The sequence below is a fragment of the Pteropus medius genome, unplaced genomic scaffold (assembly GCF_902729225.1).
Source record: "Pteropus medius unplaced genomic scaffold, Ma_sr-lr_union100, whole genome shotgun sequence".
NCBI classification, from domain to species: domain Eukaryota; kingdom Metazoa; phylum Chordata; class Mammalia; order Chiroptera; family Pteropodidae; genus Pteropus; species Pteropus medius.
The window spans coordinates 6,626,509-6,644,910 of NW_024346771.1; the positions used below are offsets into that span (position 1 = coordinate 6,626,509).

Here is an 18,402-nt window from a genome sequence, read left to right on the forward strand (position 1 = left end):
CAGATTGAAAGACACAAATAGACTGAAAATAAAAGGATGAAAAATAATTCAAATAAAAACGATAAAATCAGCTTAAGTAGCAATACTTACATCAGACAAAATAGACTTAAAAACAAAGGCTATGATAAGAAACAAAGAAGGAGATTTCATAATGATAAATGGATCAATCCAACAAGAGGATGTAACCTTTGTAAACATTTAGGCAACCAACATAGGAGAATCTAAATATATGAAGCAAATATTGACCAACATAAAGGGAGAAATCTACAGTAATACAGTCATCATAGGGAAATTTAACAGTCCATTTACTTCAATGGGCAGATCTTCCAGACAGGAAATCAACAAGGAAACAGCAGGCTTAAATTATACACTAGACCAGATGGATTTAATTGATATTTTAGAGCATTTTACCCCAAAGCAGTAGACTATTTATTCTTCTCGAGAGCCTATGGTATAGTTTCTAAGATAGACTAAATGTTAAGTCACAAAACGAAACTCAATAAATTTAAGAAGAGTGAATTTCTATCAAGTATCTTCTCCAACCACAATGCTATAAAACTAGAAATCAATTACAAGGAAAACACACACACAATACACACACACACACACACACACACACATTAACACATGGAGACTAAATAATATGCAAAAAAAAAATGAATGGGTTGAAAATGAGATGAAAGAAGAAATAAAAAGATACCTTAAGACTAATGAAAATGAAAACATAATGACCCCAAATCTACAGAAAACAGTGAAAGCAGTCCCAAGAGCGAAATTTATAGTAATTACAGACCAATCTCAAGAAACAAGAAAAATCTTGAATAAGCAATCTAACTTTACACATAGAGAAACTTGAATAAGAGCAACAAACAAGCCCAAAGTGAACAGAGGAAGGAAATAATAAAGATCAGAGTGGAAAGAAATAAAATAGGATCTAAAAAATAAGAATAAAAAAGGTCAGTGAATCCAAGAGTTTGTTCTTTGAAAAAGTAAACAAAATTGATAAACTTTAACTAGACTCATTAAGGGGGGAAAAAAAAAGAGAGAGAACCCAAAATAAATAAAATTAGAAATGAAAGAGAAGTGACAACTGACTTCACAGAAATACAAAGGATTATAAGAAAATATTATCAGAAATTATATGCCAACAAGTTGGACAATCTGGAAAAAAATGGATAAATTCCTACGAACATACAATCTCACAAGACTGAATCAAGAAGAAATAGAAAATATGATCAGATTGATTACTACAAACAAAATTGAATTAGTAATCAAAAAACTTCCAACAAACAAAAGTCCTGAAATGGATGGCTTCACAAGTGAATTTCACCAAATATTGAAATAATTAACACTTTCTCAAACTCTTCCAAAAATTTTAAGAGGAAGGAAGGCTCCCAAGCTCATTTTACAAGGTCACCATTACTCTGATTCCAAAAGAAAGAAAGACATCAAAGACATTACCAAGAAAAAAATAAAATTATAAGCCAATATTCCTGATAACCATAGATACAAAACTCTCGCCAATACATTAGCAAATTGGGTTAACCAATACATTAAAATATTATACACCATGATCATGTGAGGTTTATTTCAATATCCACAAATCAACATGATACACTAAGTAAACAAAATGAAAGGTAAGAATTATGTAATCATATCAATAGATGCAGAAAAGGCATTTAAGAAAATCCATCATTTGTTTATGATAAAACTCTCAGCTAAATGAGAATAGAGGGAACATATCTCAACATAATAAAGGCCATATAAGGTAAACCCACAGCTAACATCATACCCAACAGTGAAAAGCTAAAAATGTTTTCTTTAGAATCGAGAATAAGACAATGATGTTCACTGACATCATTCTTATTCAACATAATATTGTAAGTACTAGGCACAGCAATTAGACCAGAAAAATAAATAAAAACATCTAAATCAGAAAAAAAGTAGAACTGTTATTATTCTCAGATGTCATGTTACTATGTATAGAGAACTGTAAAGATTCCACCCAAAAGCTATTAGAACTCAGAAATGAATTTAATAAAGTAGCAGGATACAAAATTAATATTCAGAAATCAATTGAATTTTTACACATCAATAAGTCATCAGAAAGAGAAATTAAGGAAACAATAAAATTTACAATTGCATCAATAATAAAATAAAATACAATACCTAGAAATAAATCTAACCAGTGAGGTAAAAGACCTGTACTCGAAAAATTATTAGAAACTGAAAAAATAAATGAAGAAAATACAAATAAATGGTAGCATATACCATAAGCAAGAACAGAAAGAATTAACATCATTGAAATGACCATACTACTCAAAGCAATCTATAGATTAAATGCAATCTTAATCAAAATACCAATGGCATTTTTCATAGAAATAAAAATATAATAATTCTAAAATATATAGGGAACAACAAAAGACACTGAATAGCCACAGCAATCTTGAGAAAGAAGAACAGAGTTAGAGGTATCCTACTACTTTATGTCAAACTATACTACAAAGTTATAGTAATCAAAACAACATGATACTGCATGAAAACAGACACATACATCAATGAAATAGAATAGAGAGCCTAGAAATAAACTCACACCTATATGATCATTTAATATATGACTAAGAAGGCAAGAATACACAAAGGAGCAAAGTCATTCTATTTAATAAGTGGTTTGGGGACAACTGGATAGAATCATATAAAAAAAATGAAACTGGATCACATTCTTACACTATACACAAGAATACATTCAAAATGTATCAAAGACTTAAATGTAAGACACCAAATGATAAAACTCCTAGAAGAAAACATAGACAGTAAAGTCTCTGACATTGCTCTTAGTGATATGTTTTTCTGATATACCTCCTTGGGCAAAGGGAACAAAGGAAAAAAAAATAAACAAATGGAACTACAGCAAGCTAAAAAGTTTTTCACTGCAAAAGTCACCATCAATAAAACGAAAAGACAAAGCTATTGAATGGAAGAATATATTTGCCAATGATACATCTGATAGGGGTTAATATTCAAAATTTATAAAGAACACATGCAACTCAACACTAACGAAAGAAAGAATTCGGTTAAAAATGGGCAGGAGACATGAATAGACATCTCTCCCAAGAGGACATATAGATGGCCAATACACATATGAAAAGTTGATCAATGTCACTAATCATCAAAGGAATGTAAATTAAAATCACAATGAGATATCACTTCACACATGTCAAAAAGGCTTCCATTAATAAATCAACAAACAACAAATGTTGATGAGCAAGTTGAGAGTAGAAAACCCTTGTTCACTGTGGGTGGAATTGCAAATCCACTATGGAAAACATTTTAGAGTTTTCTCAAATAATTAAAAATAGAACTACCTTATGATCCAGCAAGTTCACTTCTGTATATTTATATGAAGAAATTCAAAACACTAACTCAAAAACATATATGCACCCCTGTGTCCATTGTAGCACTATTTACAATAGCCAAGATATGAAAACAATCTAAGTGCCCATCAATAGACAATTGGATCAAAACGTGGTATATTACTCAGCCATGAAAAGAATGAAATCTTACTGTCTGTAACAACATAGATGGACCTAGACAGTATCATGCTAAGTAAAATAAGTCAGATAGAGGATGATCTAATTTATATGTGAAATTTAAGAACAAAATAAACAAACAAAACAGAAACAAACTCATAGATACTGAGAATAAACTGGTGATTGCCAAATGGCAAGGGGATTGGGAGCTGGATGAAAAGCCGAAGGGATTAAGAAGTACAAATTGGTAGTTATAAAATAGCCAAAGGGATATAAAGTACAGCATAAGGAATATATAGTCAATGTTTTTTTAATTACTATGTATAGTAACAGGTCAGTACTAGATTAATCAGGGCGATAATTTCATAAATTACATAAATGTTTAACCATTATGCTGTATGCCTGAAAATAATATAAGATAATATTGGATTTCAACTGTAATTGATGAATAAAAAATAAATTGAAATTACTATTAAAATTAATATTATCAACCATTAAATAATTATTCGTCATATATGTTTAAGCATGGGTGAGATAAAGAATATTTGTATATATTACTGAAATGACCTACTATTCACTCATTCTATAAAACAGTATTTAGTATATATTTATTGAGCACCCCCCCAATATATGCTAGACATTTTTCTTAACATTGTGAATACTCCAAAGAAAAGTACAAGTCAAATTCTGTTATCATGGTTACGATTAAATGGGGGATGAAAATCACTAAGCACATTTAAAAATGTACAAATTAAGAAATGGGCCATTTAGTGAGAAGTACTATAAAAACTAGTTTTTGAAAGACCAGTCCTTTTAAACAATGGGTGACCAAATTCTTCACTAAGAATGTTTTACAAAGTGATCCAGCCTGTGTTTGTGGGTGTTTGTATGACTGAAACTATGTTTTCCCTATGTATGGTGGATCATATTTATATATTCTGTTCTGGATTCTTGCATTTTATTAAATCTCTGCCCTTATGGAACTTACTTTTTAGTAGAGGGAGATGGGTAATAAAGAGTAAATATAACAGTAAGCAAAATAATTACGAGATAATAAGCTTTATTGGGAAAGAGAGAGCAAGGTAAAGGAATCAGGAATATGTATGTATCAGGTGGGGATTTTGCAGGTTTTAACATGATCATCAAAGAAGTAGTCTTCAAACACATGATATTTGAGCAAAGACTTGAAGAGGTTGAGGTAGGAGGAGCCATATGTAAATCTATAGGTGAGTGTTCCAGGAAGAGAAAACAAGAAATGCAAGGTCTCACCCAAGAGAAATGTGTTTGTTGTCTGAGAACTGGTAAGAAAAGCAGTGGCTGGACGCCAGAGAGAAGGTGATGAAGAGAGACCTTAAGACCTTATAATGGCAGCAGAGATATGGCATTTACTCTGGGTAAGATGAGGAACTTATTGAAGGATTTTGAGTGGAGGAGTGATATATCTCATATGTACTTTAACAGGGTTGCTCTAAATGTCCTGCTGAAATAGTCTATAAAGGGTAAACAGTAAAATAAGTGTAATTAGGAAGCTATTAAAATAATCTGGATGATAAATGTTGGTTGTTTGTATGATGGTGGTAATAGAGAAATCGGTGGGAAGTGAAAAAATTGATTCATTCGGGATATATTGTGAAGGAAGGCATAAAATTATGTCATATTCTACTAGACATAGGCTATGAGAAAAAGAGAGACATCAGAGATGATTCCAAGAGTTTGGGCTGAGACCCTGAAAGAATAGAATTTCCAGGGCTTGAGATGGGAAAAGTCTTGGAAGGAACAGGTTTGGAAGAGAAGAATATGAGCTTAGTCTGGGTTATATTAAGTTCGAGGTTAGTATCATGTAAGTAGAGATGTCAAGAAGGTAATTGAATAGAAAAGTGCAGAATTGCGGGGAGAAGATCAGCCTGGAGATACAAATTTGGAAATAGGTCTACATTTAAATATTATATTGGGTTCACCCCCCACAATTCATAACCACTCAGAACCTTCGAATGTGACCTTAAGTAAAAATAAGGGTCATAACAAATATAATTAGTTAGGTTAAGATGAAATCATGCTGGATTAGAGTGAGCCCTAAGTGCATCTGATGTCCTTATAAGAAGAAGGAGATATAAATACAGAGACTCAGAGACACATAGAGACACACAGAGGTCATGTGACATAACAATAGAAGCAGAGGTCAGAATAATGCAGCGATAAGCCAAGGAACCAAGAATTGTCAGGAGCTACCAGAAACTAGGAAGACACAAGAAAATATTTTTCCTAGAGCCTTTTGAGAAAGTGCAGATCAGCTGACACTTTGATTTCAAACTTCTGGTCTCCAGAACAGTATGTTATGGCAACCCTCAGAAGCCAGAGATACTATGTGGAACCATAACAATGGATGGAGATTGTCAAGGCAGTGAATGTTGATAAAGAAGTCCATAGACTGAGCCCTGGGACTTCTACATTAAGAGGATAAGGAGAAATAGAGGAATCAATAATAGAAAGAAGGAGTGGTCAGTGAAGGAGAAGTAAAACCTAGGAGAAAGAGATGTTCTGGAAGCTAAGTGATAGTTTTATAAAGAGAAGAAGGTGACTGTGTAGAATGCTGATGAGGGTAAATGGTGATTGTAAACAGAAAATTGAGTTTAGCAATACGAAGTTCATTTATGACCTTAACAATAAAAATTTTGGTGTAGACCCAAGGATGAAATCTTACCGGAGGAAGTTTAAAAGTAGTAAAGTAGTTCATAAAGAAGAATTGGGAATAGGAAGTATAGATAATACTTCAGGAGTTTTATTTTAGGCTGGATGAAAGCAGGTAAATATGGAGATGAATAAGGTTAAGAAAGTTGAAGAGATTTTCTTTATTTTTCCTGTAATATAGGAAAAATATCAATGAGACTAATGTAGTAGAGAAGATGAAATTTTTAAAAAATGTGAAAAAAGGGAGAGGGGTTTTGCCTGAGTGATGTCTTCAAATAGATGAAAAGGATGGGAAGGAATATGTATAGATTGACATTAGATAAGAGCATGAACAGCCCTTCTACATTAATAGAAAGAAGGGTAAAACATATGGGTTCAGAAAATGATAGGTTAGTAAATATGGTGGCAGTTTGTAGTTCTTTTCTGATTGCTTCAGTATTTTTAAAGAAGCAATAGACAAGTTCATTAGTAGCTGAGAGTGAAGACGGAGGTAGAGTTGGAGGTCTGAAGAAAGACAAAATACATTAAATAGTTTCCAGAATCAGTAAGTTAATAGACTTAGGAAAACTTAGGGAATACACTGAGAATGGGAGAACACATGAAGGGCTGTCTAGAAGTCAATGGTGATAAATCTAAAGTTTGTGTGTTTTTTTTTCCCACCACCTAAACTATGCAGCAGTAACATAATATAGGTTGGATTTTAGTAGTTATGGTTCTGCCAAGCAAACAGCTTCATTTGATAAAGAGTGAATCAAATTAATTAAGAGTCTATACAAGAGGATGGCCATTAGAATGAGCCAGGCAATTTGACGTGGGTAAAAAGAGAAAAGAGGATTGAGTAGTTGGTAAGATTAATCTTTATGCCAGGAATTGTAAGAATCTGGGCATTAGGAGAAGGGATCCGGAAAGGGAGGAGGTTGTAGTCAGAGAGTGGGTGCTTATAATTGGAATTATAGAGGGACTGTAGTATTAATAATAACAAATACTGAATTCTGATATTGGTTTCATTATGCAGTTAATCAATCATGAATAACACCTGGGTAAACATTGTTAGATGGAGGTACTGAGGTAGCTGGGCAGGGTATGGAAGGCATCACTGCGTGGATCACATCTGATCCATGAATGAGGAGGGGCCTTCTAGCAAAGATCTATAAGAGGAGCATTCCAGGTGGAGAGGGGAAAAAATGCAGGTGTAAAGACTCTGAAGCAGAAACTACCTCAGTACAATGAGGAAACATAATAAAAGGTCCATAGTAGTTGGAGCCTAGTGAATAAAGGCAAGTATGGAATGAAATGATACCAAAGAGGTACAGGGGAAGATCATATAGGATCTTACAGGCTATCACAAAGAATTTTAACTTTATTCTCAGTGTCTTAGAGGGTCATTTTAAAACATTATAGGTAGTGACATCAAATTTACACTTTAAAGAGCTTATTTTGACTACTGAGTGGAGAACAGATGGATGTGAGGGAAAAAAGAGATATGACTGGAATCTGAGAGTTACTTCAGATGTGTTACAATGGTCCAGGTGAGAAATAGTGATGGACTGGATGAGGCTGTAGTGATTAAGCTGAAAACAGGATCAAAGATAGAGAATTTGTAGAGGCCAGCGGGCTGCTGATGACTTAGGTGTATGACATGTATATGGAAGTGTTGGTGAAAGAAATAGACAAAGCAAGAATGACTTTTAGGATTTTGACCTAAGCAACCAGTGGATGGTTGGTGTCACTCAGTGAGGCAGTAAAGATGGAAGAGGAGCTAATTGGTGAGGATGGTCCGGGTAGGAGAAACTAAAGTGTACATAGAAAACTGTCTGAATGTGGGATTGATATATACTGATAGGGAATGGACAATATTCAACATATAGAAGAGCTCCTTTCAAAGTGAAATAATAAAACAAAAAAACTGACAATGGTCTCTTAAAGGAAATACAGAATGAACTCCTGCTCGCGGTGGTCCAACACTTTCATCGGTTTTCCATTTGATGTGAGAGCAGGTGGTGCTTCATGCCTTCCTTTTAGATCTAACTTGCATTCGGGGTACCCAGGCTAATTTTTTTTTTTAATCTATCACTTTGTGTAGATCAGCCCAGTCACACAAGTGTTTAAAGTCCTTTAGGGGATCCTTAAGGTACACATTTTTGTCACTTTAGTATGAGCCTTCTCTATGTGGCCTCTCTCTTTCCCACTCTACTCTCTTCCATGTCTCACTCATTTAGCAGGTTCTTAGTTTTTCCATCTTTTAAAATGAGAAGGTTGGCAGGGTATATGTCTACTAAAATTCTTACCACCTCTACTGGCCTACAGTTCTACTGCTTTGAGTGTGGTAAAATTCAGCTCATTGTTCTGCTTCTACCTGTATAGCTACATAAACATATCACTTTTGTTGTTGTTAAGTAAGTTTTACCTTCCTTCAATAAAGCTATTTCTCTGAAACTTTTTTTTTATTGCCTCACTCCTTGTGTTTGTTTATTGTTTTGAATCCACAAAATATGTATTCATTGTCTATCAAATCATCCATCTTTCCCTTTGCCTGGAAATCTGCTTCTCTATTCATCTACTCATTCATCTACCCAACCACTTATCTCTTTGAAGGCAGCACGGTACAGTGAAAGGAGCATATACTTTAAATGTCTGTACTCCTAGATTTGAATCGTCTTTCATTATGAATGTTATTATTATACTTGCAGAGATTTTTACCTCTCTGAAATTCGATTACCTAATCTAAACACTTAAAAAAATCTTTAGCACCTATTTAAGTGCCTAATACCTGTTAAGCATATAATAGCAGACAAGTATGACCATTATTTTTGTCTCCTTAATAAATGAGGAGCTGCTTGCCAAGCAGTTAAGGTGTCAGAGATATATTTCCAGCTGAGGAAAAAAAACAGGCAAGGAAGCAAGAAAGAGCATTATTCAGAAGAATGTTGAGGGTTCAGGTGTGATTAAGATATGAACAGTATGCATGTGATAAAATTGGAAAGATAAAACAAGAGCCTCACACATCAGGCTAAGAAGTCAGAATCTATTATGTAGAATTAAGGAGCCTTGAGATTTTTTAAGTGCTAGAGTCACATGGCCAAATATTTGTTATAATATTCCTCCTAATGGCAGTATGGAATTCAGATTACTGTAGGAAGACTGGAAAAGTGAGAACGAGTAAAACAGAGCAGAACAAAATGATGTTCTTGAACAACTGAGGTGCATGAATTTTTACATTATGGCTCACTTCGAGACACTGAACTAAATATTATTTATACTTTTCAATTATGAGTTTCCAGTCAATAATTTTCTCATTCTTATGAGAAGAATGGGAAAATCATTCTCATGATTGTCAAGCAAGATGTAAATAGTAAAATGTCTTGCTAAAAGGTACATGGTTATCTTTTGTTGAGTATTAGAATATCTTTGAAAATAGATTTCACAGAGACACACAGGGATAAGGCCATATGAAGATAACGGAGGACACTGGAATGCTGATGCATCTACAAACCAAGGAATGCCAAGGATTGCAGACGCCTACCAGAAACTATGAAGAGGAAAGGGGAAGGGAGCCTTTGAGAAAACATTTAGCCTAGAGCCTTTGAGAAAACATTTTGAAATTCTAGCCTCCAGAACTTAAGAACAAATTTCTGCTCTTAAAACAAACAAACAAACAAACAAACTACAACAACAACAAAAACCAACCAAACAAACAAACAAAAAACAAACAAACAGTCCAAAATAGATTCAGTACCTCTCAAGGGAGCATGGCTTTAATCATGTGTATACATTCTAACACTGATCGACTTAAAGCCTAGCCATATCCAATGGTAAGCTTGTCAGATTTGACCTCCAGACATTTGGAGTGTGGGGTCAAGAGTGCAGAGAAGAACAGCTCTTTGGGCTGTGGCCATAGATACAAGTTGTCCAGCTGTCCTTCTGACCAAATCCTAGTAGACCGAGTCATCTCTTTGAAGGGGCAAGGATTTTATACTATGCTGTTGGGAGACCAAGGAATTCTGTTGGACAGCATGAGCTTGGAGGGTGAGGGGTGGAGGAGGGAACAATGGCAGTGGCAGCCTAGAGAGAGTCTCCTGCTCCTACTTCAACTCAAGCAGCTTCATATTTTCTGTTTTCTGTTTTCTACAATAGCTTTTACTATATATTTCATTTGAATAAACTGTTAAAAATTGAAAACAATTTAAAAACCACCAGACTAGGCATGTAAGGCAAATCCAGATGCACGGAAAAAGAGATAGAACCCTAAACATTGAGAAGAGGCAGAAGGTTCAAGGCAGTTTGTGAGAATCCAAATTTGAATGACTTCCCTGAGACAGCTGGGCCTCAGATCATATGCAGGTGGGAAGGAGGGTAAACCCTTGAAGACACCACTCAATTCAAGATGGGGCCTCTAGGATGTATCTAGTTCTTTGGCATGACATTCTTGGGATTTTTCAGACAGGTGTTCTCCCAAGTCCAGGTCAATAAACAACAGGATGAGGCAATAACTATGAATATGTCATTGGTCTCAGGGCTTATTGAGACTAAATACCATCTTATTTGTACTGTTTCAGATAAATTATTACCTTAGATGTAAAAAATTTATAAGCCCCACTGAATTTTTTAGACCTTCATTTCTTCCTCCCTCTCTCTCTCCTTTCCTCCCTCCTTCTCCTCTTCCTTTCCTTCCTTTCAAATATATTGAGTATTTACTGTGGACTAGACACTGGGAATCTAAGAATGAATAAGATATGTAAAGATGCCCGAGAAGTTTCAGATTATGCGAGAGACAGGCAAGTAAACAGGCAACACAAGACAATAAGTGTTTGGATAGAGGTGAGCACAGGGCTTATAGGACCAGAAGAGGGCACCTCGGAGAAGCCAGGGAGGGCTACCTGGAAGAGATAACCTTACCTGAACTTTGCAGGATGGATAAGCCTCATGAAAAAATTTGGAGTGGAAGAGTTTTCTGAGTTTAGATAATCACATGGGGTCATTGTGGCCCATGGAAAAACCATGCTCCTTGGAACTAGCTAGAATTTAGTTTCTGAATTTGAGTCCATCACATACTATAAATGATGAAAAGTTATTTACCTGAGGTAACTCTGTTTCTTCACTTGTAAAATGCAGGAAAGAAAACAAAATGTATTCTAGATGAAAGTGGAGTCATAAGCAGAAATTCGAGCATGATATAGGCCAAGAGAGTGCAGCTTGGTCCAGAAAGCAGCAAGGAAGTTTAACAGATAGGACTGCCTTCTCTTGGATTTGAAGTAGGTTCCTTACCATTCTGTTTAAATAGTTCTTTGTAATCGAAGATAACCTCTCTCACTTTTTTAAAGTCACGTTATAAAGTGAAGTGATATTACTTGTTTAATTCTTAAAAATAATAATAAATATAGGCTAGATATAACTCGAGTGCTCCAATATTAATAGAATCTGTTAACACTTTTATAAGGTACTTGCTGGTGATAAAAGGTCATTCCATTATAAGTATGTTTATTCCATATTTAGAAAAGCCCTAAATGGGGCTCAAATCAATTTCATTTCTAATTTCCACATGGTGAACATCTTATCTCAGTCCATATTATACACATGTGGCAATGCTAATATGTAATAAAAGAAAAAAATTGAGACCAAATAGGAGAGAATGCATTATAGTGCTTTAAATAAATTATAGTGGACTCATGGTCAGAACAATCCATTTTTTGGTTTATTAGATTTATAGACAGCACCTTCCCTCTGTCAGTTGTCTATGAGACTATAACCTTGTAATATTTACCATTTGTTAAACATAGAAGGAAAGATGGGATAAAAAACTCAAAGGAAGAAATGGAAGCATGCAGATGAAGCACATAGTGGAGGTAAAGGAGGGCCTGAGGGCAGGACATAGATCTGGGTCCCAGGGTTCTCCCAAAGACTAGAAGATAAGACAACATTCTCTGTTGATGAAGTTGATGGCAATTTGAGGAATCACCAGAGTATACACTGGAAGGAGAAAATTGCCTCTTAGAACACTGACTAAGCAGCTGAAGAAAATTCTGGGGGAAGATAATTAATTAGCTCCTGTCCCTGACCCTACACCATTCTCTGTTTCAACCCTGTGCCTCAGAGAAGATTGAAAGTTAGCTTTATTGGTGTCAAACTTATTTTTAAAAGTTATGGATTGAGATTTTTTTTGTATGTGTTATGTGAAAATGAGTCAGTGAGAAGTTTCAGAATATTATATTGGAGAATTTCAGGAGGCATTGTTGCATCAAAACGCTTAAGAAATTGAAGTCAATATTTGTACGACTCTAAAAGAACTGGTTGAGGTTTTTTATTTTTTGATTTAATTAATTCTTTTTAAATTGTAGTTCACATATAGTATTATATTAGATTCATATATACAACATTGTGATTTAACATTTACATACCTTACAAAGTGATCACTGTAATGATTCTAGTAACCATCTGTCATCATGGTTATTACTGTGTTATTGACTCTATTCTTTAAGTTATACATTACATCCTTATGATTTATTTTATAACTGGAAGTTTGTACTTCTTAATCCCCTTCTTGATTCTCCCCTACTCTCTCCCCTCTGACAACCATCAATTTGTCCTCTGTATCTCAGTTCCACTCAATTTTGTACATTAATTTTGTTTCTTAGATTCCACACATAACTGAGATCATATATTTGCCATTCTCTGTCCAACTTATTTCACTTAACATAATACTTTCTAGGTCCATCCATGTTATCGGTAATGACAAGATTTCATTATTTTTTATGGCTCAGTAGTATTTCATTATGTATGTACCACATTTTCTTTATCCATTAATCTATCAATGGACATGTGAGTTGTTTACATATATTGGGAATTGTAAAGCATACTGCAATGAACATAGGGGTGCATATATCTTTTCAAGTTATTGTTTTTGTTTTCTTTGGATAAATACCCAGAAATGAAATTGCTAGATTATGCAGTAGTTCTATTCTTAAATTTTTTGAGGAATTTCCATACTGTTTCCATACCGGCTGCACTAATTTACAATTCCACCAACAGTGCACAAGGGTTTCTTTTTTTTTCACATTTTTGCCAACACTTTTTTTTTTCTTTGTGATAATTCTATCAGGTATGAAGTAATATATTATTGTGGTTTTGATTTGCATTTCCCTTATGATTAGCAATGCTGAGAATCTTTTCATGTCTGTTGGCCATCTGTATGTCTTTTTTAGATATACATCTATTCAGGTCTCCTGCCAGTTTTTAAATGGATTGTTTGTTCTTTTGATGTTGAGTCGTATAAATTTTCATATATATATTTAAATATTAATCCCTTATCAGATATATCATTTGCAATTTTTTTTTTCATTCAGTAAATTGCCTTTACACCTTGGTGATGGCTTCCTTTGGTGTGCAAAAGCTTTTTAGTTTGATGCAATCCTTTCTATTTTTCTTTCTTTTTTTTTTTTTTGTTGTCTTTGTTCAAAGATACACACACACATACACACACACACGTACATTTCTAGGAGCAATGTCAGTGTTTACTATCTATGTGTGGTTTCAGATTTTATATTTAAGTCTTTCATCTGTGTTGAGTTTATTTTTGTATATGGTATAAGAAAACAGTCTAGTTTTATTTTATTTTGCTTATATCTGTATAGTTTTCATAACACCATTTATTAAAGGAACTGTATTTTCTCCATCGTATATTACTGCCTCCTTTTCATATGTTAGTTGACCGTAAAAGTGTGGGATTAATTCTAGGCTGTCTATTCTGTTCCATTGATGTATGGATCTGTTTTGTGGCAATACCATACTGTTTTGATTACTATAACTTTATAGTATAACTTGAAAGCAGGAGTATCACACTTCCAAATTTGTTCTTCTATCTCAAGATTTTTTGTCTATTCTGTGTCTTTTGTGGTTTTATATAAATTTTAAGTTACTTTTTCTAATTCTCTGAAAAATGCCATTGGTATTTTGTTGAATCTGTAGACTGCTGTGAATAGTGCAGACATTTTAACAATATTAACAAGGGCTTCTAATTTTATGTTAAATAAAAGTAGTGAAAGTGTACATCCTTGTTTTATTTCTGATCTTTAGGAAAACACTTTTAGCTTTTCACTAGAGTATGTTAGCTACAGGTCTGTCATATATAGCCTTCAGTATGTTGAAGTATGTCTCTTCTATTACTACTTTGCAGAGAGTTTTAATATTCATAGATGCTGGGTTTTGTCAAACACATTTTCTGCATCTATTGATATGATTTTTATCTTTTATTTTGTTTATGTGGTATATCACGTTGATTGACTTATGAATATTGAAGCATTCTTGTGTATTGGAATAAATCCCACTTGATCACAGTACATGATCTTTTAAATATATTGCTTAATTTTGTTTCCTAATATTTTCTTGAGAATTTTTGCATCTCTCTACATCAGGGATATTGGCATGTAATTTTCTATTTTTTGTAGTTTCTTCATCTGGTTTTGGTATCAGGGTAACATTGGCCGCATAGAATAAGTTTGGAAAATTTCCATCCTCTTCATTTTGGTGAAGGGGAAAATGTTTGAGAAAAATAGGAATTATTTTTTTGAATGCTTGGTAGAATTCACTTGTGAAGCCATATTGTCCTGGACTTTTGTTTGTTGGTAAATTTTGGTTATTGATTCAATTTTTTTCTAGTAATCGTTCTGTTCAGGTTTTCTATTTCTTTTTGACTCAGTCTTGGAAGAATATGTTTCTAGGACTATATCCATTTTTTCTAGGTTGTTCAATTTCTTGATATATAATTGTTCATAGTATTCTCTTATAATTCCTTGTATTTCTGTGTTATTAGTTGTCACTTCTCTTTTATTTGATTTATTATCTGTCTCTCATGATGGTTGATGAAAGCGATTTTATCTTCAAAACTAGCTTATTAATTCCTGGACCTTTTATCTCGATGATATTTCTTTGTTCTGATCTTTGATATTTTCGACTCCATCTTTTATTTTAGAGCGAGTTCCTTTTATTTAGATGACGAGAAAGCTGATTTGATTTTAAATTTTGTTCTTGATGTAGGCCTGTATCACTATGAATTTCCCTCTTAGAGCTACTTTTGCTGTGTCCCAAATATTTTAAATTGTTGTGTTTTCATTTTTATTTGTCTCAGGATATTTTTTGGTTTCTTCCTTGATTTTTCCATTAACATATTGATTGTTTAGTAGCATGTTCTTTGTCCTCCATGTTTGTGTTTTTTCAAGTTTTCTTCTTGTAATTGATTTCTAGTTTCATAGTGTTAAGATCAAAAAAGATGCTTGATGTGATTTTAATCTTCTTAGGTATACTGAGACTTGTTTTCTGGCCAAACACGTGTATTTTATGGAAAATGTTATATATGTTCTTGAAAAGAATGTCTATTCAGTTGATTTGGGGTATAACATTCTGCAAGTATCAGTTAAGTCCATATGATCTAATGCATTGCTTAAGGCCACGGTTTCTTTGTTGATTTTCTGTCTGAATGATCTATTCATTGATATGAGTGGGGTGTTAAAATCCCCTACTATTATTTTGTTACTGGCAATCTCTCCTTTTATATCTCTTAATATTTGTTTTATGTATTTCTTTGCTTGGTTGAGGTGTTCTAGACATAAACTGGGATGTCAAGAAAGCTCCAGAATTCTTTAATAGGGTCCCTGTTGAGGTTATTGGCATCTAAAATGGATAGTTGTGAGGCAGATATTAGTAAAAAATATAAAATGGAAGTGAATTCTAAAATGCATAAATGTATACAGAATATAGATATGTGTATGGATGATCCAAATAGTGGCAGTGCAAAAAACTACAAATTCCCTCAAGGAATGTGGTATTTATCACCATGCCTGATATATAATAATGCTGATTTACTTTATTTGGTTGAATTAACTATGAAAACACCAAGATTCTTAGAATTAGAAGTGGCCTGGAGGAACCAAATGAAGAAAACAAACCAGGAAATCCAGGATTGGCTGTATAAAACTTCTCCTCTTGGCTGACTATTATTTTCTTCTACTCTACTTTAGGTTATTTTGGAATCTTATTTCACATTATAAATTCTTGAAATTTCATGAAGGAAATTAAGAAGAAAGTTATTGAAATAATAGAAGTTGAAGAGAGTGGAAAACAACTTTATAATATTAAAGTTTTCCCAATCCTATTACAAAATAGATTGTGGTTTTATTTTCCAAACTGATATTTGGTTTTTGATAACATCCCCCACCCCACCATACACATACTTTAATTTTGTAGCTAAATTCAGAAATTTCTATAAGGACCCAAATGCTATAGTAATAGCATATCTTTTAAAAATTAGAATGATCAAAGAATTAAAATATTTATCCTTTTAATTTAATTTTAAATTTTAATTTAACTGAACAGTAATAATCAATTAAAATACAATCTGATCATACTTTTGCATTTTACGGCCCTTTTTAAATTCTAATTTCTAATATTTGCTTTTCAAGGAAGTTTACAAGTTCACTATCAGCTGAGCAAGGAAGAATCCCATGTATTCACCATTGAGGTAGAGAACTTTGCCAACAGAAGGATGCATCACTTGAAGATTAACCGAGAGGGAAGAGAGCTTACAATTCAGGTATATTATTTTTCTTCTCCTCATTCAGCCAAATATGACTTGGATGCTGACTAACACTTTTCTGCGCTTCTACCCTAAGCCAATTGTAGAGCCAAGTTCTGAGGATACATGTGGCCCACACTTGGCTCCAGCCTTTGAAGAGCTAGAATAGTAGTTCTCAAAGTGTGCTTCTTCTTTCCCACTAGCATCAGCATCACCTGGGACCTTGTTAGAAATGAAAATTCTTGGGCCTCACATTAGATCTCCTTAGAAACTTTTTTTGCAAGGGTGGCAGCAGGCAACTTTGATGCCTGCTTGTTTGATAGCACCTGAATTGTGGCATAATGAGAAAGACACGGGTGAAGAGAATCACCAGGGGACTGACAAGGGCTAGAGCAGAAGTGTTCTCAGGTGAAATGGAAGCATGCAAGAGGACACAGATCTCATGTGGGTATTAGTACTCAATTCCTGGGTGAAGCTAGGAATAAATTGAATCTTGAAAGTGAATAGGAATTGGCAAGGTGGAGAAGAAAGAGGAAAGTGCTCAGGCAGGTGTTTTGTGTGATTATTGGCAAAGCTGTCCGGAAAAGTATAGTATGTGGTAGGCTCTCTGTAAAATTCTAGTGGTCTTGGTATAAAGAGCAGACAGCAGGTGATGACATATCACTATAGAGAACTGGTATCTCCTTTAGAATCATGACCTAAAGTGAGCACTTAAATTTGCCTAGCAGTCACCCCTTATTTTTTTTAATCCAGGATCTTTTGATATCCTAGGTGATAATTTTAAACCTTCTTATACCACCACCAATCTCAACCACATCTTCACTCTTAGCAGATGACTTTGTTTTCTCCTTTCTGGTGAAAAAAACATAACATTTATATATCCACATATTTTCACCACCGCATTTACCCAACTACCCACATCTGTGTCCCTGTACTGTGTCTTGTTGCTGAATATGAACAGTAAATGGTACTAGCTAAGGTCTGACCCATCACTTGAAGGACAGTCTTATACTCCATTCAAAATACTACTGCAGCATTATCCTCTTCACCTCTGTTTTCAATATTTTTCCAGCACTATTGGATGGCTTTCCAAAGCATAAAACATGCAAATATTATATGAACGAATTAATTAAAACTAAAAAACTTTCTCTGGGCCAGGGAAGGAAACCTCTCTCTTATCCTCTTATCTGACTTCATATACTGCTCCATTTTCCCTTTCAGCTTACTGCCCAGATCCTTGGATATGTTGTTTATATACTTCATCTCTGAATTTTTCCTTCCTTTTTCTTAAACCCACACTATTGATTATTTTTCCTTGTGCTATAGTGAAATAATATTTCTCAAGACACCAATGGTTTTATCTTGCAAAATTCAATGATCTTTCCCTTATTTGTCTTCTCACTGGCATTTGACACAGCCATTTCTCCTTGCTCTTGGGTTTGTATCAATTCATTGTTGAGCTTGCGGGACACTTTAACTTTTCGCCGGTGTTCATCTTAAATCTCCTAGTTTTTCTTTGGTTCAGTTCCTTCTTTGCCTTCCAGGCTTTTTCAAAAGGCTAAGGCTTATTCCAGGTTCGTTTTTCAGGTCCATTCACCTCATCACTCTCATCTTTCTTCT

The 18,402-nt window shown here is 34.1% G+C and overlaps 1 protein-coding gene across 2 annotated transcripts in view; it reads left to right on the plus strand.

Moving 5' to 3' along the window:
* Positions 1 to 18,402, plus strand: part of CNTNAP5 (contactin associated protein family member 5) — a 728,931-nt gene that overhangs the window by 670,581 nt on the left and 39,948 nt on the right. For both annotated transcript variants that reach the window (XM_039876503.1, XM_039876504.1), the window contains exon 20: positions 16,670 to 16,800. In XM_039876503.1, coding sequence (XP_039732437.1) covers positions 16,670 to 16,800 — 131 coding nt within the window. The remainder of the gene's footprint in view (positions 1 to 16,669; positions 16,801 to 18,402) is intronic.